The sequence below is a fragment of the Narcine bancroftii genome, chromosome 4 (assembly GCF_036971445.1).
Source record: "Narcine bancroftii isolate sNarBan1 chromosome 4, sNarBan1.hap1, whole genome shotgun sequence".
NCBI classification, from domain to species: Eukaryota; Metazoa; Chordata; class Chondrichthyes; order Torpediniformes; family Narcinidae; genus Narcine; species Narcine bancroftii.
Genome location: NC_091472.1, coordinates 238,609,993 through 238,631,412, shown reverse-complemented (window position 1 = coordinate 238,631,412; position 21,420 = coordinate 238,609,993). Strand labels below are relative to the sequence as shown.

Below are 21,420 nucleotides of genomic sequence, written 5' to 3'. Positions count from 1 at the left end.
CAGCCATTGCCAACCTTAAAAACGCAATTTGATACTTAGTCAAACTCAACATTTTAACATTATCTAATAAAAATAATGTTGGATTTATTGGTAATTGAATCTTTAAAATTTTCTCTAGAAATCCCTTAAGATGTATCCAAAATAATTTAACCTTATCACATAGCCAAGTCAAATATAAAAAATAATCTACCTCTTTACAACATCTAAAACATAAGTCTGAAAAAGATTAAATTATATTTCTTTAATTTCTGAGGAGTTAAATACAAAAAATGGATAAAATTATAATGAACTAATCTATTTTGGACATTAGTAATTTTAATCATACTGTCATTACGTGTAGTTCTCCAATTCTCTTGATCAATTCTTGGTCAGGTCCCAATCTTTTTCCCATTTTGATCTTGATTTATGAATAATGTAGCCATCTTATTTTGTAATTATTTATTTATTTCAGAAATAAACTTTTTTGTATTGCCATGGCTAGATTCTCATGTGGCAGATGGTTATTGTCTTGCATGTTTATGGCATTAATATTATATGCTACATATCAGCCCATTCCTGAATGTTGCTTTGGTCTGACTGCATTGAGGCACAGAGTGCTTCATTTTCTGAAGAGTTGCAAATAGAATTCAACAATGTGCTATCATTAATAACACTACTTATAGCCTTGTGATGGAAGCCCTATTAGTACAGCAGTTGACTGGGTCGAGTATAATTTCCTGGGGAACTGATGATTGATTTCTATTAAAAATAATAATCTTCCTTTATACAAGGTGTGAGTCCAAGGTGTGAGTCCAATAATTGACAAATTTTCACTCATCCTACCTGGACACGTGCAGACAAATGCTGTTTTGATGTCAAGGGCAGATATTTCTGACTCTCTTCTGAAATTCATTTCTTCAGTCCAATGAAATCACTGCAGGGTGACTCCCAGAGGTTCTGAAGAATGGCTCCACAGCTTTGGGAAGCTTCTCAAAGAATGAATTTGCAGCAAGAAAGGTTGAAAAGTAACGTTCCATTGTTTGATACCAGTCTTGACTGAGTTTGGCTCTGATTAGACCAGTTGGTTATGGTGATACAACCATTACACTGGCTGCACTCTTACCAGCCTACTACAGGGGATAACCTTTACCTCCAGGTAGGCAACCTGGGAGGCAGGTCCCACCAGTCTGCTGTCAATCACCGGGCCAAATAAAGACTTGAGCCAGCCCGTTTGGAAGCAATCATGCGCATGGTGCCAGAAATGTCAGGCGGCCTTTCCCCTACCGACTATAGACCAGGAGCCTGTCCTGCGATGGCCCCAGAGGTACAGATGACCACTGGACAGCCTGAACCTGTAGATACTACTTAAGTCCTAGAACCTCCCCTTTACCATCCAAGAAGTCCAGACCATGACTGAGTTCTGCAGGATCTGTGCAAAGTGCAAACCACGCTTCTTCCGCCCACCACAGGCTCATGTAGTAAAGGCCACTCGGCCCTTGAAGCGACTCAGTGTTGACTTCAAGGGACTGTTGACTTCCACGAATAAGAATGTCTTTTTCCTCTCGGTGATAGACAAATACTTCCGTTTTCCCTTTGCCATCCCTTGCCCTGACACCTCCACCGTCTCCGTTATCAAGGCGCTGGTGTAGATCTTCAGCATGTTTGGATATCCGTCATTCATCCAGAGCGACTGGGGATCCAGTTTCACGAGTGAGGGGCTGCACCAGTACCTAGCGGTGCGAGGCATCGCATCTAGTCGCATGACTAGCTACAACCCCAGGGCAACAGGCAGGTGGAACTTTAAAACGGGGTAATCTGGAAGGCAGTCCTCCTGGTCCTACAGTCAAAAGGCTGGTCCATCAACCATTGGCAAGAGGCCCTCGCCTAGATGCTTCATGCCATACGGTCGCTCTTGTGGATGACTGCCATCAAACCCCTCACAAACACCTTTTCTCCTTTCCTAGGAAATTAGCAACTGGCATCTCCCTGCCAGCGTGGCTGACATCTCCAGGAACAGTACTCCTCCATAAACACAAGGACCCACAAATCCAATCCTCTGGTCAAGCAGGTGCACCTCCTCCATGCAAACCCAAAGTACGTCTCCATCAGGTACCCCACCGGCTTGACCAGGGACCTGCCACCAGCAGGGGCCCAGGCCCCCACCCCAGGCACTCCTGGCCCATCCAGGATCTCCTGGGAGTCGACACCCTCTCTCTGCCTCTCCAAAGGGCCTCACCTCCTGCGGACCCGCCCCACACCTACGCCCCTGCACTGGTAGACACCCCCACTCTGCCAGACATCATCCCGCCCGCACTGTCAGCCACCCCGGACCCAGCCAACCCTCAGGCAACCCTGTCCCTACCAACCATTGACCAGGACCCTGTCCTGTGATGGTCCCAGAGGCACAGACAACCGCTGGAGTGCCTGAACTTGTAGAAACCGCTCGGTACCAAGAATACCCGCACCGCCCCCACCCTCCACTCCAAGGGCTCATTTTAAGAAGTGGGTGAATGTGGTGTGAATGTGGTGATGCAACCACAACACTGGCTGCATTGCTACTGCAGAGGACAACCACTGTATCTACGGGTAGGCAACCCAGGAAGCTGGCCTAACCTGCCAGCTGTCAGTCACCAGCCCGTGGAGCCAGGAGTGTACTGAGACCTGGTGTGCTCAAGTTTAAGCTAACTAAAGCCTGTTAATACAGTCTGTGGACTTTGTGTCAGTATGATTCGCACAGCAGTGCTCACATGGGTTAAAATCGTTTTGAAGCAACGAGCATTAAGAAGCACCTCTGAGATGGTGACAAATTTCTGCTGGTATCTCTTGATGTGTGATTTTAGTCTCCTGGAAAGAACCCTTCTTTCCCAACCTATTAGAAGCCTGTCCTTCTTTTCTTTGACTCTGCTATCTAAGCTGTCACACTATATTGATTACCTCGTTCCCTGTCCTGAAATCAGCAAAAAAAATACATAATCAGTGCCACTCCACACTTAAGACTTCTACCCCTTGGAAGAAAAATAACGAAAACATTAAATTGCAACAACATACAGAATAAATCAGCAACTTATCAGTAAGCAGATGAATTTCCCTTCAAATTTTGGGGGAGGTGAGTGGATCATGTTTGCATCTCTGTGAGGTTATCAAGGAATGCTGAGCAGGGAAATGTCTTGCTGGTTTAAGATGGGATCACCTGCTCACACATTAATCTCATCAAGAAAGTTTTGTTCTGGTACATTTTGCATTATTAGTAGGTCCAAGAATGCAAGATGCCTTTTTCCCCGCAAAACACATATCCAGTTTATAGGCCCTTTTACAGAGGAAAAAAAAAAGTAAAAATATACAGACCGAGATTCTCGGTCTTTACATCGCTGCACTTCCCTTCATAAAAGGTCGCCGTTTTTGAGTATAGGCCACTTTCCCTTCTCAGCGTGCAAATTGGACATCATGGTGACGGGATGCACTACTCGCTCCACCTCCTTCAGCTAAAAGCCGGCTCCCGACTCAGCTCTGCATAAAGGCACAGAGGGATCTGCCTTGTAGGTTGTCACTATAAAAGGTAAAATTGCTTTTTTTTAAAACTTGAGCTGGATATAATGCAGTGTTCCCCATAAAAAGGCCTTTTGTCTAAGGATTTATTCAGAATCTTAATGACTTAACTTGAGTGAGTTACAGCAGAGTTATATTGGGCATCTGTTTCGTGTTCTCGTGGAGAGTGAAATGGGAGAAACCCTTGCCATGACAGCTTCTTGATGGAAGGAGTTGATGGTTCTTTTTTGCTTTTAAGATCCATGTATTCACTTTCCTTTCCCACCTCTGGAAGTGCTAACGACCTCCCATTATTTCCTTTTGACCAATGTCATATTTTTTCTTGTATTTGAAATGAAAACAAATTAATCAATTAAATACTTAATTAAATGCTCCAGAATTGGATTATTTACAGAAAGATTCTGTTTTAATGATCTTAATAATCTGTTACAGAAATCATTTTCGACTCGTGCGGTTTCGCGATCACATCAGCGAGCTGAGCACATTCTGAAGAACTTGCAGCAGGAAGAGGAAAAGAAGCGACTGGGTAGAGAAGCCAGCCTGATCACAGCCATTCCCATCACACAAGAAGCATGCTACGAACCCATTAACACGCCTCCACCTGAACTAGAGGAAGAAGGTAACAGCTGCACAAGTTATGAACCAGTTCCTCAGGTGTGCCTTTAAAAAAGCATTGAAAAATGTAACACTCTCTTTGGGTAAGATCACAGTAGGCCTCAACTACTCTAAAGAATCAGGTTTATTGTTGCGAACACGTATCATGAAAGATGTTGTTTTGCGGCAGCAGTGTTGTGTATTATAGGCGCAAAATTGCTATAAATTACGGTTCTGTAAATACATTATTTAAAAATAAATGCAAAGAAATGAAGTAGTGTTCATAGGTTCATTATTGGTTTACAAGTCTGTTGGCAGATCAGGAATCAATGCAGGAAATAATGGGTTACGAACAGGCAGCAAGATAAAGAAATCATAGACAGGGAAGCTTAATTATGCCTCTTCAGAACAATATGCTTGAACTGTTAAGATTGTGGGGAGATGGAATTGAGGTCTTAGTAATCATGTGGCAATAAATGTCTATCTTTGTGTTGGATAAAGTGGAAGCCCAGAGGATTTTGCATTTCTAGTGAAGATGTGGAGCTGGTTTAAATGCCACAAGGTTTACCTGTTCATAAGATCATTAACCTTCTGAATTCAAGCTCCTTGAATGCAGAGCAATTGAAAATTTGCTTTCAGTGAATTCATTCAAAGATTTTCCAGAATGTTTCCTTTGTCTGAATTTATCCAGAAAGATTTTATTTCGTTCATTTCTTTTCCCCAAGTTCCATTAAATCGTGAGCTGAATGTATATATTGTAATATAAATTGCACCAGGATAATAGGGGATATACTAAACATACCAATTATCAGCTTCATCCTCAGTTTGTGCTATTTATAGCCCTCTCTAATGGAGCCAAAGTTTCCATTAATAATGACTTGCCCTGTATGAACTCTTTTGCTAGTTGAGGTTGTGATATTTTTAATAGTGCAGTGTCAGACTATACTTCAGCACACTCCTGGCCCTAAAAACATGTAATGAATGCAACATAATAGTTTGCTCAAAAATAAAAACAGTGCCTTCCATAATATTTGGGACAAAGACACTTTTTTATTCCTTTATTTGCCCCTGTACTCCACAGATTTAAATTTGAAATCAAGCAATTCACATTTGATTAAAGTGCAAACTCCAGATTTTATTCAAGGTTTTTTGTATACATTTTGGTTTGACCATGTGAAAATGACTGCACATTTTATACATTATCCCTTCCTTTCAGGGCACCATAATATTTGGGACATAGCAATGTACTTATATTAAAATAGTCATGTTTAGTGTTTTCTTGCATATCCCTTGAATGCAATGACTGCTTGAAGCCTTTGATTCAGAGACACCTGCCTTACGGAATATCAGCAACACCTGTGATTTTTCATGCAACAATGGACTCTCAGTGGGTGTTACCTCGATGATATCATCATCATGGGCCGAAACGACAGTGAACACTTTGAAAACCTTGAAAAGGTTTTAACCAGACTACAACAGGTTAATGAAAGGATAGATCTGTCTTTATGCGCTCTCAGTAACATATCTTAGATTTACAATCGACAACGATGGGTGCGAATGAATCCAGCAGGAACAGAAGCCGTTCACAAGGCCCCATACCCAACCAACAAATCGGAATTACAAGGCCTTGTTAATCACTACTAAAAACTTATTCCTAATATGTCTACACTATGCACCCCGCTGAATCAATTACTCAAGAAAGGTCAAACATGGTATTGGAACACAGAAACTAAAACACAGTCGATCAACTGAAGGAAATACTAACGTCAACAAATAAGGTGCTGATCCACTACGACCTAGTAAAGAAGTTACACTAGCCGTGGCTGCTTCATCAGTGGGACTAGGAACGGTACTATCCCAAAACACAGAAAAAGGTGGCGTATGATTCATGAACATTAACCACAAGCGAACCCAATTGCGCCCAACTCGGAAAAGGATTGGCAATTTTTGGTGTTAAAAAAAAAAAAAAAAAAAAAAATTCCACCAATATCTTTATGGAAGAAAATTCACCCAGATCACATACAACAAGGCTCTTAGTTTAATCCTGGGGCCACAGAAAGGTCGACCAGTATTAGTTGCAGCCAGAATTCAAGATAGGCCATGCTAACTAGCAGCATATAACTATGATATAAAACAAACAGGAACACTCAACAGCCATGCAGATGCCTTATCACGCATGTTGCTACCTGAGACAGAACAATGAGAAGAAATTATTAAATGGACAGCAGAGACGGCACCCATCAACCAAAAACAACTTCAACAAACTGTGGGGAGAGAACGGGAAGTGGGATCAGTATGGGGACAGCCCGTGCTGGGGGCAGGGGAAGCTGGGGGGGGGTTTAAGGCGCTTGCCAGCTGATTGTCATCCCGTTATCAGAGATGTGGACGAACTGCTTTTCGCAAAGGGTGGTGAATCTAGAATTCGCTGCCCACTGAAGCAGTGGAGGTGACCTCAGTAAATACAGTATATTTAAGACAAGGTTGGATAGATTTTTATATTGGTAAGGGAATTAGTGATATGGGGAAAAGGCAAGTAGGTGAAGATGAGGTGATCATCGGAGCAGCCATGATCACATTGAATGGTGGAGTAGGCTCCACGAGCTGGATGACCTACTCCTGCTCCTATTTATAATGTTTTTCTAAAGATGTCAGACTAATTCATTCTTGAGGGTGCAGCCAACCCCATGGAAAAATCTTTTCAGCTTTTTCCAGAAGGAACTGTCCCTGCCAGCTTCTTTCTTCAGTTGGCTTTCCCCTGCCATTGTGTCTATCTCAGTGTGATAATGTCAATGTCAAAGTTCTTGAGTTCCCAGGCACTGGTTGTGGTGCATCACCAAAAGCAAATATAACTGTAGATACAGGATAATTCAGCCAGTCAGCCAGTGGCAAGAGAAACCAGTGAACTTTTTGTGTCAATGACCCATCCTCAGAAATGGATTGTTCAGGCTTAGTCGCTTCTGGTGTTGTACACAAAGGTATCAATGATCAGGCTCTTAAACTTCATTTTGGTGAGTGGAAGATTCCTAGACATGATTGTCTTTTCTTTGACACACGCTTAACTTTATGATGTTGCCATACTGACTTGACATAGAATGTGTGTGGTCAATGTGTGTCCATGAACAGTGTCTGTCGATGTTTGTGCATGTATCAATTTTAAATTAGCCTCCTTTTATTTTGCATCTCCTCACGTTTTGACCAGGACCTTGCTTAGTTTTGTACAATAAACATACATCTGGGTTGTCATCTGGGTCAACTAACTAATGAAAGAACTCTGCGCATGAGGTTGCATCTGTGGAGCAGATGAGCCGTTGTTTCAGGACAGGAACCTGCATCAGGCCTGAATTCTTCAATACTTTTTGTTTTTGGGTCCAGTATTGTGACCAAAGTCATCTGTTAATCCATTTCCCCTCCATGAAGGGCTAACAGCATAACAGCTAGATAAGTGTTCAAATTTGTGTCTATTAATTTCCATGCAATTGTGTGCTACAATACGCAAGATTCGTCACAATGCTGTGAGTTTTCATGTTTTTATGCAGGCTACATCACTGCTGCTCTCTTAACACCTGAGATTATTATTGTGCTTCCATTACAGGAACAGTGCACAAAGTTCTCCATTACTTTAAAAGAAGTCAATTGTGGTTGGAAAAAGATTAATTACAAAATTTAAGGAAAGGAATAATCGTTATCTGCAACCAGTACATTACCAGATGTATTGTGATTGTGTAAAGGTGTGTATTCAATGCACATACTTAATAGTCAAAAATGTTCATTTCCTTTTGCAGTGGAGGATGCTACAAATTTAGCTTCCCGCCGGCTATCAGTTAGTCCATCCTGTGCATCCAGTACATCCCATAGAAATTACTCATTCCGCCGAGGTTCTGTCTGGTCAGTGAGATCAGCAGTCAGCGCTGAAGGTAAGTGGCAACTTGGATTCTTGTATGTCTTAACATGCAAAGATCTTGCATTTCTGAAATTCTTTAAATATTTTAACGACTGGCATTGGTATCTGTTTTCTGTGCAGATGAAGAAGATGCTACAGACAACACACCAACGCATCATGTAATGCAGCCTCCCCAGGCTGTATTTCCTGCATGCATTTGTGCTACTGTGCTCCCTATTGTTCATCTCATGGAAGATGGAGAAGTACGCGAAGATGGTGTGGCAGGTACCTTCTGTCACATCTTGCTACTCATTTGCTTTTTAAACAAATAGGTTACACTTTCAGCTCCAAATTGGGCATCATCAAATGCTTCTTGGTTGATGACACTTCCATGCTTGAGTTTGATCGCTGAGAGTTATGGATTTGCACCTGAGACTTGAGTGCAAACATTTAAGCTTGTGTCGATAAACAAAAATTTCCAGATGCTGGAAATGACTCTTGTTCATCTTCTATTTGCATCTGCTGCAGACAGGCTAAGGTTTACAAACCTTCACCACCACTAACACCACCATCTTTTGTGTCCTTTGTCGTCCCTTGCTTTTTAACCCATCACAGACATTCCTTTTTGTTTTCTCCATCCTTCTCCCCTCCTTGCATGTATGACTTCCAGCTTTTCCTAATTGTAATTAAATCTTCTAAACCTGATAAGGTGTAATAGTATATGCCTTCACTACCTCCTCTGGCAGGTTGTTCCATATATTCACCACCGAACCGCACGTATGTTAATTTTTCCCTTCTCACCTTCAACCTATGCCCTCACTTACCTGTCCTAGGAATAGAATTCTGCCTATCCTATCTATTTTACTCATAATTTTATTAACTTCCATAAGGTCACCCCTCAGCCTCCCTAGGTCCCATTGCGAATAAACACAGCTATCTTGCTGTAGCTACAGCTCTCCATTCTAGGCAATATCCTATTCCATTTCTTCTACATACCATATGCTTACAGCAATGTGGTGACCAGAATCGTGCTTAATACTCGTAATTGCAATCAAGCCAATGTTTTGTACAACATCATCCAACGTCTCTGCTCTTACATTCAATATTTCTAGATGCAGATCACCAGATCCACCAATAATTAGAGCAAGATGTTTCTACTTTTGAATTCAAATCCTCATGCAAATAAATTTTACCTTCCTAATTGGTGGTTATGTATTGCAGGTTAACTTCATGTACTCCAAGTGCAGTGCAGCCACATCCTTATGAACATCAATATCTGTCAGACTCACCATTTAAAACATTCTCCACCTTTCACTTTTTTTACTTCACATTTTTTACATATTTAATTCCATCCATGTTATATTCTATGTCCCGTGTACTGGCCCATTTTAACCTGTATTTATTCCCCTGAAGTCTCTCTGCATCTTCTGCATAGTCCATGTTCCCATCTATCTTTCCCTAACCAGCTGAGTATTTTCAGCATTTTCATTCTTGGTGTTGAGGAACTGTTGTACTGTGACAATGCTGTTCTTCAGATGAGATGTGAATCCTTTCCTCATGGGTGGAAATAAAGCATCCCAGAGATTATTCTATTGAAGAATGGGGTTTTTATTTCCCTTGTATTGCCCAATAATAAATCTTAGATCAGTGTACCACAGACATTTCTATGGTGCAAAGTCACTATTTGTGAGAGTTTGCTGTGCACAAATTGGCTACTTTCTTTACAATAGCAACAGTACTTCGAAAATACTCAAGTATGATGATGATGAAGATGATGAAGAACACTTCATAAATGCCTTTTTTTTAAACTTAAATCACTTGGTTTATTTGTATATTTTTATTGCACCATGAATTTATTTCATTTATATTATTTTCAAGTCTTAAGGTAGTGTTTTAATGAAACCTTTGATTTAAAAAATTTCTTGAAGACAGTGCCATTTTTTTTCTCTCAGACTTTCTTATTTTTATCATTGCTACTGCCTCAGTTGTACAAATCTGCAATGAAGGGGAAAGCTTTTAATGTTGGCAATGTAGATTACACCAACTTGAGCTTGGTGCATAATTGCCCATCATGACAATGTTTAGATATTCATTTTGTGCAAAACCTGTGAGCTGATATTTAACAGTGAGTTGCATTTGCATTGTTCTTTACTGATGGTAGCAGAGCAAAGATTGCTCTTTACAAATGTATACAGTTAAAATTCAACCTTGAGCCAAATAAGGAATAAAATGGGATATCAAAGGACTTCAAGCTGATGGGAAATAGAGGAAATTCAAGGGCAGCTGCTCGGGTGATTCCAGGTGTAATGAAGCACGTGAAGAAAAAATATTGCTATAGATTCTCTGATTGACCAGAGTGGGGATAAAACTAATGTTATTAGACTGAGCTGGAGAGTGCAAGATGGATGTTGTTGTGGGATGGTATGATTAAATATTTTGGATGCTGCAAAGATATCAGGAAGGATGATACACAAGAGGTGAAGGTGCTTTAATTTGGATGTGGTGGAGTAGAAATTCCATTAGAAAAGTGATGAAGTTGGCCAAAATTTTTTTATAAATTTGGAAAGTTTCAGCCCTTAGGAAAGGATAGGGGAAGGGAAAAAAAATGACAAATTCACATGTCTGGGTCAGGATTTTTTAAGGAATAGAGCTAGAAATGGAAGTTGGATGACCAAAAGAATGAAAGTTTGGAGATAGATCCCTTAAACGAGATGAGCTCAGGAGGAAAGTTGGATGGGAGTTATGGGGGAGATGGGGTGGTGATGGTGTTTGGGAATGTTCTTGATAGGGGATAGAGAGGAACCAAATTAGAAAATGTTCCTGGTTTCAGGGAAAAGATGAGAAGAATTTGAGCAAAATTGCAAAGTTTGTGGATTTCAAAATGTACAAAGAAGGTAGTCCAATAGAAATTGATCACTGTAAGTGATTTTTCAATGCTCCATCCTGTTTTGTTAGAGCAATGTCCATAGGCCAGACTATGGATTTTACTTTGGCCCAGATGATGACTGAAATGTAGGCCTCTCCTTTCACAGATCCAAACATCTACAAAAGTAAGCCTGCCTGTTTATGCTTGATAAGCAATGACTAGTGGACCTTTGTGGTCATTTTGTCCTTTGTGGAAGGAAAATTGACCCTGTTTTCAGCTGATGTGAGAGCAGTACTTATACTGTTCTCTAAAATGGCTAAAACAATCCATTCAGTTAAAAGGAATAGTGTAGATAGACAATAATTTCTTCTATTGTCAGTTAATTCACATTCTATATGCAAATTTAAGACAAAATAAATCAGTCATCTATCTTATTCTCAACATCCAAGAAAAGAGCAGAGAACAAAACAAAGGACTCTACATCACCTTTGTTGACCTCACCAAAGCCTTCGACACCGTGAGCAGGAAAGGGCTTTGGCAAATACTAGAGCGCATCGGATGCCCCCCAAAGTTCCTCAACATGGTTATCCAACTGCACGAAAACCAACAAGGTCGGGTCAGATACAGCAATGAGCTCTCTGAACCCTTCTCCATTAACAATGGCGTGAAGCAAGGCTGTGTTCTCACACCAACCCTCTTTTCAATTTTCTTCAGCATGATGCTGAACCAAGCCATGAAAGACCTCAACAATGAAGACGCTGTTTACATCCGGTACCGCACGGATGGCAGTCTCTTCAATCTGAGGCGCCTGCAAGCTCACACCAAGACACAAGAGCAACTTGTCCGTGAACTACTCTTTGCAGACGATGCCGCTTTAGTTGCCCATTCAGAGCCAGCTCTTCAGCGCTTGACGTCCTGTTTTGCGGAAACTCCCAAAATGTTTGGCCTGGAAGTCAGCCTGAAGAAAACTAAGGTCCTCCATCAGCCAGCTCCCCACCATGACTACCAGCCCCCCCACATTTCCATCGGGCACACAAAACTCAAAACGGTCAACCAGTTTACCTATCTCGGCTGCACCATTTCATCAGATGCAAGGATCGACAACGAGATAGACAACAGACTCGCCAAGGCAAATAGCGCCTTTGGAAGACTACACAAAAGAGTCTGGAAAAACAACCAACTGAAAAACCTCACAAAGATAAGCGTATACAGAGCCGTTGTCATACCCACACTCCTGTTCGGCTCCGAATCATGGGTCCTCTACCAGCATCACCTACGGCTCCTAGAACGCTTCCACCAGCGTTGTCTCCGCTCCATCCTCAACATTCATTGGAGCGACTTCAACCCTAACATCGAAGTACTCGAGATGGCAGAGGCCGACAGCATTGATTCCACGCTGCTGAAGATCCAGCTGCGCTGGGTAAGTTACGTCTCCAGAATGGAGGACCATCGCCTTCCCAAGATCGTGTTATATGGCGAGCTCTCCACTGGCCACCGTGACAGAGGTGCACCAAAGAAGAGGTACAAGGACTGCCTAAAGAAATCTCTTGGTGCCTGCCACATTGACCACCGCCAGTGGGCCGCCTCAAACTGTACATCTTGGTGCCTCACAGTTCGGCGGGCAGCAACCTCCTTTGAAGAAGACCGCAGAGCCCACCTCACTGACAAAAGACAAAGGAGGAAAAACCCAACACCCAACCCCAACCAACCAATTTTCCCTTGCAACCGCTGCAACCGTGTCTGCCTGTCCCGCATCGGACTTGTCAGCCACAAACGAGCCTGCAGCTGACGTGGACATTTACCCCCTCCATAAATCTTCGTCCACGAAGCCAAGCCAAAGAATATGCAAATTTAAGACAAAATAAATCAGTCATCTATCTTATTCTCAACATCACAAAATCAATTAAAGACAGAAGATTGGTCTAGTCTGAGCTTGAAAATTTCTGCTGGTTCCCTGAAATATGGAGCCTGCAACTTGGACAGAAAATATTGGATCAAAATACCTTGCAAGTTGATCAGATGACTTTCCATTAACATATTAGCAACGTCACAGGAAGGCTTTCATTTCAATTTTCTGCTTGTTGTCACATGGTTTGCATTGCATGCTGCCCAGCAAGTCTAACAATACACAAGTACATCAGAAAAAAACACAGTGCGAAGGCTAGAGTTATAGCTTGAATGGAGTAAGGACAAAATCATTTTACTTGTGTGAGGTTTGTTTTGAAGTCTGATAGTAGCAAGAAAGAAACTGTTATTGAATCTGGTGCTAAATGATTTCACACGCTTTAATCTTCCAGGTCATTGGGAGGTGAAGGTGGCCAATGAAGAAAAGGGAGATTTGTGTGATGGTCTGAGCTGTGTTCATCTTTGCAGTTTTTTGTGGTCTTGGGCAGAGCTGCACCCATACTATGCAGGGATCCATTCCAACAAAATGCTCTTGATGGTGTATAGTATCTGCAGAAGTTGGTGAGAGGCACCAGAGACCTGCCAAATTACCTCAAGCTTTAAGGAAAGTAGAAGCATGGTGCTTTCTTGGCCTTTGCATAGATGTGGTTGGTCCAGAATAGATCATTGGGGATAATTTATCTGAGAAACTTGAAAGCTGTCTACTGTCTTCACCTCCGCACCATGAATAGGGACTGGAGAGTGAGCTCTACTCTTTTTATTTACAATATGGTAGATTGTAAATTCCGGCCATTGAAACTGTTCAATTTCACCCAATGTACCTACAACCCCATACATTTTGGAGGGTGGGGAAAAAACAGAAGCACCTGGGGAAAACCCATGGAGGTCACAGAGAGAATATACAAACTCCTTACAGACAGCCCCTGATGCAAACCTGGGTTGCCATCACTGTAATAGCATCGTGCTAATTGCTATGTTAACTGTGCCACTTCCTGAATTCTGTGACCAATTCCTTAGTCTAATTAACATTGAGGGAGATATTGTTGTCCTCATACAAAGCCAGGGGACACTCTATCTCCTTTCTGTATTCCATTATTCAGATCCTTTAGCGGAGGTATCATCTGCAAATGTATAGATGAAGTTGGAATAGACTGTGTGATGATTTCCATTTTTTTTAGTGAGTGCAGTGGCACAACAGGTATTGTGGAACTGTTTAATTGAAGACCCTGCACTTGTTCTGCGTCATTTTCTGGAGAAGCTCACCATCAGCAATCGTCAGGTAACTAAATTTACAATGTAATTTTTTAAGAGATACAGCCTGTTAACAGACCCCCTCCACAAGTCCGCACTGTCCAATTATACCCATGTGACCAAATAACCTACTAACCCCATACATCTTTAGAAAGTTGGAGTAAACCAGAGCCTCCAGAGGTAAGCTACCTCGTCACAGGGAGAATGTATAAACTACTTACAGACAGCGCCTGGGTCATTGGTATGTTGTGTTTGTTTTGGAATTTATCTCATAATCCCATCATTGGAACTTTGGAATTTCAATTCAGTTGGTAAAATAGATTGAAGAAAAACATATACTCTCAGTTACTCAAATTTATGGCTACATTCAGGGAAGAATGTGCTTGCACTGGAAAGAATATAGAGGGCATTCACTAGTGTGCTGCCTGGATTGGAGATTGTTTGAAAAAAAAGACTGGATTTGATTCCCCTAGAGCAAAGGAGATTAAGGGATGACCTGATCAATAGTTAGGATATACTGTATATTTCGGCATATAAGTCGAGACATGAAACCCAAAAAATCTCTCAAAAAATGGGGATCAACTTATACACCAGATGTGCTTTTGAGACCTGTTTAATTGAAGACCCTGCACCTGTTCTGCATCATTTTCTGGAGAAGCTCACCATCAGAAATCATCAGGTAACTAAATTTACTTAAGGTAATTTTTAAAATGCAGATCAAAATCCAATCTGCGCTGATCCAGCGTATGTCGACCTTGAAAAACTGATTCAGTATATTAGTCAATCCTTGAAAAACAAAAAAAAACCTGACTGACAGATTTTCATTGAAATTTTTATTGAAAACAACAGTGCAATTAGCACCCTTCAAAATTGATATTGTTGTCTAAAAACAACACATTTAGAACCCTTAAATCTCTCTCGCTGTCATCGTCTGAAGCAAAGATGGTGGCAAGCACATCCATACTCTCACTGTTTAAAATGTCATTATACGGGTCCCAGTCTGTATCTGATGAGGTGGTTTCAGTTTCATCATCAGTGTCCCACAATCTTCCGTTGCACAAGAGATACCACACTTTTTAAACGATTTTTATCACAGGCTCTATTTTAACTTTGTCCCATGCTTTGAGCACGAAGTTACACAGCGCATCAAGTGATGCAGCACACATTGGCCCGCCTTTTGTAAACTGCTTTTCTGCGCTCAACATCCATTCCTCGCGCACATGGTCTTTGAATGGCTTGTTCAAGTAGACATAAAGAGGATGCAATATAGACTTCAAACCGTCATGTAAGTATAATATAATGCTAATCTACTTTTAGTCTTCTCAGTTAAGTGGCTCCGAAACATATCTCAGACCAGCAAACTCTTCTTTGTGTAAACTGCCTGGCTGCCTGTTCCACACATTGTCTATCCATAGTTTTACACTACTTTCATCCATCCATCCTTTTTCATGAAAATATACAAAAATACCTGCAGGGAATTTTATTTTCAGTTTAATTTTGCGTTTGAAGATGACCATGGGTCTTAACTTGGTCCTGTCAGCCATGCACAATAACATCACAGTAAACCTGGTCCTTTCATGGCCTGTACTTCTGGTTTGCACAATTTTAACACCTTTCCATTCCACGGTTCTATTACCTATAATGTCAAAATTCGTGGCGATTTTGTCCATGTTTCCAATATTTACCAATGAAATATTTACCCAATAAACTGGTGAAAACTTACAACTTTTTGATCAAGATCTTTTTATAGTTTCTGTGCAATTTTTGTTTTTTGGTGTAATACCAGATTTTTCCTGTTCATGAAACAATTGCACCAGCCTCAAAATCATCTCTGAGGTCTGGGTGCTACTTTGCCCACTGCAGTGCAAATGTTTTTTATTTTATTTTGGGTAACTATATAGCAATCTTGCCGCCTCTGTTCACGTACCCATTCTGCAAAGTGATTTTCCAACTCTGGCCAATGTGTGATTCCTCTTCTCATCGAACATTGTCTTTTTGGTATTTTTCTTAAAGTCTCTTTATTTTCTCTAATCTCTTACCAACTTCTCATGCACATCATTTTTTTTTTTTGCAGCACAGTTGTTGGTTTTCTTGACCATTTCTATCACTTTCAACTTAAAGCTCACTTCATATTTTCGTCGCATGTTGTATTGTGTCGATGGACCCTCCATGATAGCAATCACCTCCAGCCAATGCCCAGCAGATAAATCCGTGGGGTATCTATGGGATCGATGTATACTCTGGCCAATGGCCCATCTCAGGGAACCAGAAAATGGGGGTTGACTTATCTGCCGGATATGCTATAAAACCCTTAAAATGAGCCTGAAAAAGGGGGGTCAACTTGTATGCCGAAATAATAACTGAGAGGAAGCAACAAGGTTTATGGTGGAAGAAAACAATATTAAAGGGGCATTTGAGGGGAAGTTTATTTTTACGTGAGTGCTTGATATCTGAACCTTACTCCCAGAGAAGGAGGTGAAGTTGAATATCATCACTAGATTTCAGATGCACTTTGATAGACACTTAAGTAAGCAAGGCACGGAAGGATACAGATGATAGGAATTCTGTGGATGAGCTGAAAGGTCAGTACAGGAGTGATGGTCAAAGGGCCAGATTTTGAGTTGTCTAGCTCTATGACTAAAGTTTCCTGTCTGTTGTAAAAAATCTGTCTTGTTCCCCAGTATCCTTCAGTTGATTGTCTGCCATCCTCAGCCAGTCAAGCCAATGTTTGACTTCTCATCTGCAGTCAATGTTACTGCCTTCCAAAACAGCATAGCAAATTACCCAATTGTAATTAATATGTGATAACTATGCTAAGATAGATGAAAAATAAAGCAGGACACATAACCTGGTGTTAACTCAGCAGTGAATTTAGAAACAGCAAAGTTGCAGGTAGCTTATTTAACCTAGCAAACTTTCTTCATAAACATTTGGAAAGAGTGTTTACAGGCAGTCCCAGGGTTATGAACGTCCAGGTTATTGTGACAGATTATGTTATATTGTATATAGATATTTTTTAAAGGAGATAAATTGTGGGGTTTTTTTTAGTTAGGTTACAAAAAGATACAAACACTTCACAACACAGATCTCATTTAAAATTCCAGAGCTCTGCTCAAGCCAGACAGTTCAGGCTCCGAGTGCCTTTGCGAAAACTTTAAAGAGTACCTATAGAGACTTCACAAGTAGGTGCTAATTGGACATGCTGTGGAGTAATGGATTATTGTTTTGGAAAGCAACAGACGAACAAACTCGGAAGATTAGGTCCGATGCTGCAGTCTGTCTGAATGTAGTTTTCTGTTCTAAGGGGGTCATGTGGTTTTCCTGAGAGAGAGAAAATTCATTTCTACAGTTTAGCAGCAGCAGCAGGGACTGGAACATGACCAAGCTGGAAAGCTTGTGGTAAAACCCCATTTTGAAGACAGGTTGTGAGTTCTTAGTTCAGCCTGTTCAAAGCCCTTGTGGTCCTTTTAAGAGGAGATGGCTGGCTATACAGGTACACAATCCTTTCTCCGGAACCCTTGGGGGACAGTGTATTCCAAATTTTGGATTTTTCCAGATTTCAGAACAAAAGCCAGCTGCCCCAGATTTAAGCCCTCCTGAATTGTGCTGCCGTATCCACCCCCACCCCCTTTCAGTCGCGCTGGCGTCTTTCTCCATCTACCTGAGTCGCACTGCAATCTTTCTCTCTCTCCCTCCACTGTACCAGCACCAGGAGCTTCCGCTGGTACAGCACTTTCATCTACATGGGGGATTTTGGGTAACAACGACGGCCATTGAGTCACTGCTGGGCCAACTGAAAATGCCACAGGCGTCATTATAAGCAATTCAGAGGCACTTAGAAAGTGGCGAAATGAGTCAAGATATACGGGAGTTGAGCGAGGGTCGTATCAAATCATGTTTGGTGACGAACTCCATCTTTGACGAGCGGATGTCATCTACCGGAAAAAAAAAATGCTGGTTTTTGGAGGTTGTCGGTTTTCAGAATTCCAGATAAAAGGTTGTGTAGCTGTATAATGTTTCACCTGAGTTAATGAAAACAGAAAAGGAACTCTGGTGACCTGAAAGAAAGAGGTTATCATCTGGAAAACCCTGATGGGGCAAGTTTCTTTGGCAAGACACTGAAGTGGCTGATCAGAAGGAATCAGTTTGTGTCCAACAAGAACCTTCCTGAGTGGTAACCATTTACCTTTCAAGTTCCAAAGCCTGATGAAATTCATAAATATTAAATTCTGTGCACAGTATAAGGATTGCCTGCAACCAGTGAACTAGGAGGAGTGAGAAGTGAGATTGGACTGTGAATCAAAGAACTTTTCTGAACTTACACACACACACATTACATACACGTATGCTTAAAATTAAAAGGGGGTTAAGTTAGGTTAGTTAAGTTAATAATAATAAGTTAAAGTCTGAATCTGTTTTCATGTTTAAGGATAATTAAAAGCCACTTTTAAGTAACCATTTGTCTTGGTGAATTTCTATTGCTGCTGGGTTTTGGGATTCTTTGAACCCATAACATTATGAATAACTCGTACTGATGAACAGGCTGTTCTCCAACTCGTTCATGAGTGTATTTGTATTTGTGCCCCAATTCACACATGCGCATAAACTGGTGCACTTTTCCCCCCAATTTGCACATGTGCATAATGTTACCTCTAAATAATGAATGCTAAATAAGAACCATAAGTAACTGTTCTGCCTTACATACAAATTTGGCTTATGGACAGACCCAAGTAACGGAACTCGTTTGCAACCTGGGGTCTGTCTGTAGTTTGGAAAAGTTTTCCTACAAATCAATGAAGTAGCAGAATCATACCTCATTGACAGCATGCCAGCCTCTCAAAATCTTGGTCTATTCTGTGCTACTACTGACATTTCTCCTCTGATGAATCAATGCTGCACTTGAAGAAGGAAAAAATATACTAGAAATGGGGTATCAATGTTGATTACCATGAGTTGCTTGTGTCAGCTTATCAAGTCCTGAAAAGCATAGCAGCCACACTGAGTCTGCACCATGTAATAAACAATCTCATAGAAGGGATAAAACAGCTAGAGCTCACTTCAGTCGTTTTCCTGTTGCAGACACATTTGTTCATGGCTGCATTTGCAGGAGTGATTCCTCCATTGTCCCATTGTGGACAAAGTCCAAGCTGCAGATCAGGAGCAGGCTCCAATCTGCAATGTGGCACCACAGTCATCCAAAATGGGATAGACTCTGGAAATCTGATTTGAGTTTTGTGAAGAAAAGGATTGATAAGGGCATGAAGTATATATAGGTTTTAACAACGCTTTTAAAAAGGTCCCGCATGACTGTTTTGTCTGGAAGATTATCTCATTTGTGACCTAAGAGTGCTGATCCATTTGATTCAAAATAAGAAAAAGATGATGGCTATTCACCTTATTTATACCCCTCATAATTTTGTAAACCTCAATGAGGACCCTTCTCAACATCTTAGCCTTCACGGAAAAAAAGTCTTAAGAATATCCAGCTCTATTTGTGATCCAACTCTGCCAGTCTTGTTAACACTTTCCAGCTTAATGATAACTTTCCTTTTGCTTGAGGACCAGAATTGCGCACAATACATCAATTATGAACTCACCAATGGAAAATGCTTCTTTACTCAATGCCTTGATTGATGAATTGATGAAGGCAAGGATTTTAAATACAAACCAAAGTAGTAAATAAAACTTAGATTGCCATTTCAGATGAGAACGTATTGGAGCATGCTAAAATATTTTTTCCAGGTGTACACAATTGCACTTTCTGTGTAGAAAACACGATTGTAAGAAATAAATAATCAGAATCAGGATTTATTGTCATGAACAAGTCATCAAATTTGGTGTTTTGCGGCCGCATCACAGTGCAAACATACATATTATAACCATCTTACGATATTATTGTAAAAAAAAAATAATAATAGTCCACGAAAAGTAAGGCAGTGTCTTTGGTTCATTGATTATTCAGGAATCTGATGGCAGCAGGGAAGAAGCTGTCCTTGAGCCACTGAGTGCTTGTCTTTAAGCTCCTCTAGCTTTTCCCCGAAGGTAGCAGAGTGAAGAGGGCGTGGCTTGGGTGGTGAGGGTCTTTGAGGATAGAGGTTACTTTTTTAAGACACCGCCTCATATAAATATCCTCGATGGAGTGAAGTCTGGTGCCTGTGACGTTGCAGGCCGAGTTAACCACCCGAGTTTATTCTTGTCCTGAGAATTGGCATCTCCATACCAGGCAGTGATGCAACCATCCACAATGCTCTCCATAGTACACTTGTAGAAGTTTATGAGAATCTTTGGTGACCTACCAATTCACCTCAGGCGCTTAATAAAGCTGCTGACAAGCCTTCTCAATAATTGTGACATTGTTAATAAATCAATGTCTAATGAAATTCATGTAATTTAGAACTTTGCAAAATGTTATTTTAAGAAATATTTATCTTAAATAACTAAGTTATAAAAGTGCAAGGACTTCTGAGTTGTACTCTTCTTTGAAGGATGAACTGATCTACATGCTGCGAAAGCTTCTTTTGAATATCGGAGACATGCCTGCTCAGACGTCTCATATACTTTTCAACTATCTGGTAAGTGTTGGTGGCATCTTGTATTCCATCAGCATTATTGATGCCTGGGACAGGCTTCAAAGATAGAAGTGAAAACAGATAGGATCCTAACATTTAAGAGGTTTCCAGATCGATACATAAATATTCAGTGTGCATATAACAGTTTTTGTGTAATATCAGCACCATGTTATGTTCTGTGACCATTCCTCTGCAATAATAATTATGAATATAGCCTTCCACTTCTATTTCTGATATTTTCAATTCATTAAAGCTGTTTCTATAATCTGACTGAGTAATGGTCACATAATCGATCTATTTGAACAAAAATAGAAAATTACAAATTACATTGAAATAATTTTTAAATCATTTATCTGAAAAAGTGTTAATGGCTGTATGGGTATAATCAGGAATGTTGAAATATGTAGGATAGTCCTACATATTTTGGATATGCAACATTCTATTAATAACTATACTAATTTCATGTTGCCTTGCAGGTGGGCCTGATTATGTATTTTGTGCGCACCCCTTGTGAATGGGGTATGGATGCAATCTCAGCCACTGTCACCTTTCTATGGGAGGTTGTAGTTTATGTAGAAGGTCTTTTCTTTAAAGATCTGAAACAAACAATGAAAAAAGAACAGTGTGAAGTCAAACTGCTGGTCACAGCCTCGATGCCAGGTAGGTGCATAACTCAAATTATTTGTATGCGATATGTTTAAATAGCAACATCATTTTCTTATTCCTATTTAATTTTAATGGCATATCATTTTCTGCATTTGCTGAAATGATAGAAGATTGTTTATAAACACAAGTATTAGATCCTGACCCAGTTGACGATATATTATTCA

The 21,420-nt window shown here is 40.7% G+C and overlaps 1 protein-coding gene across 1 annotated transcript in view; it reads left to right on the top strand.

Annotated features, from left to right (window-relative positions):
- LOC138761753 (protein unc-80 homolog) overlaps nucleotides 1-21,420 on the top strand; it is a 335,004-nt gene that overhangs the window by 212,604 nt on the left and 100,980 nt on the right. Inside the window, 6 exon segments of the mRNA XM_069934449.1 lie at nucleotides 3,958-4,144; nucleotides 7,902-8,033; nucleotides 8,141-8,284; nucleotides 13,949-14,049; nucleotides 20,507-20,593; nucleotides 21,067-21,250. Coding sequence (XP_069790550.1) covers nucleotides 3,958-4,144; nucleotides 7,902-8,033; nucleotides 8,141-8,284; nucleotides 13,949-14,049; nucleotides 20,507-20,593; nucleotides 21,067-21,250 — 835 coding nt within the window.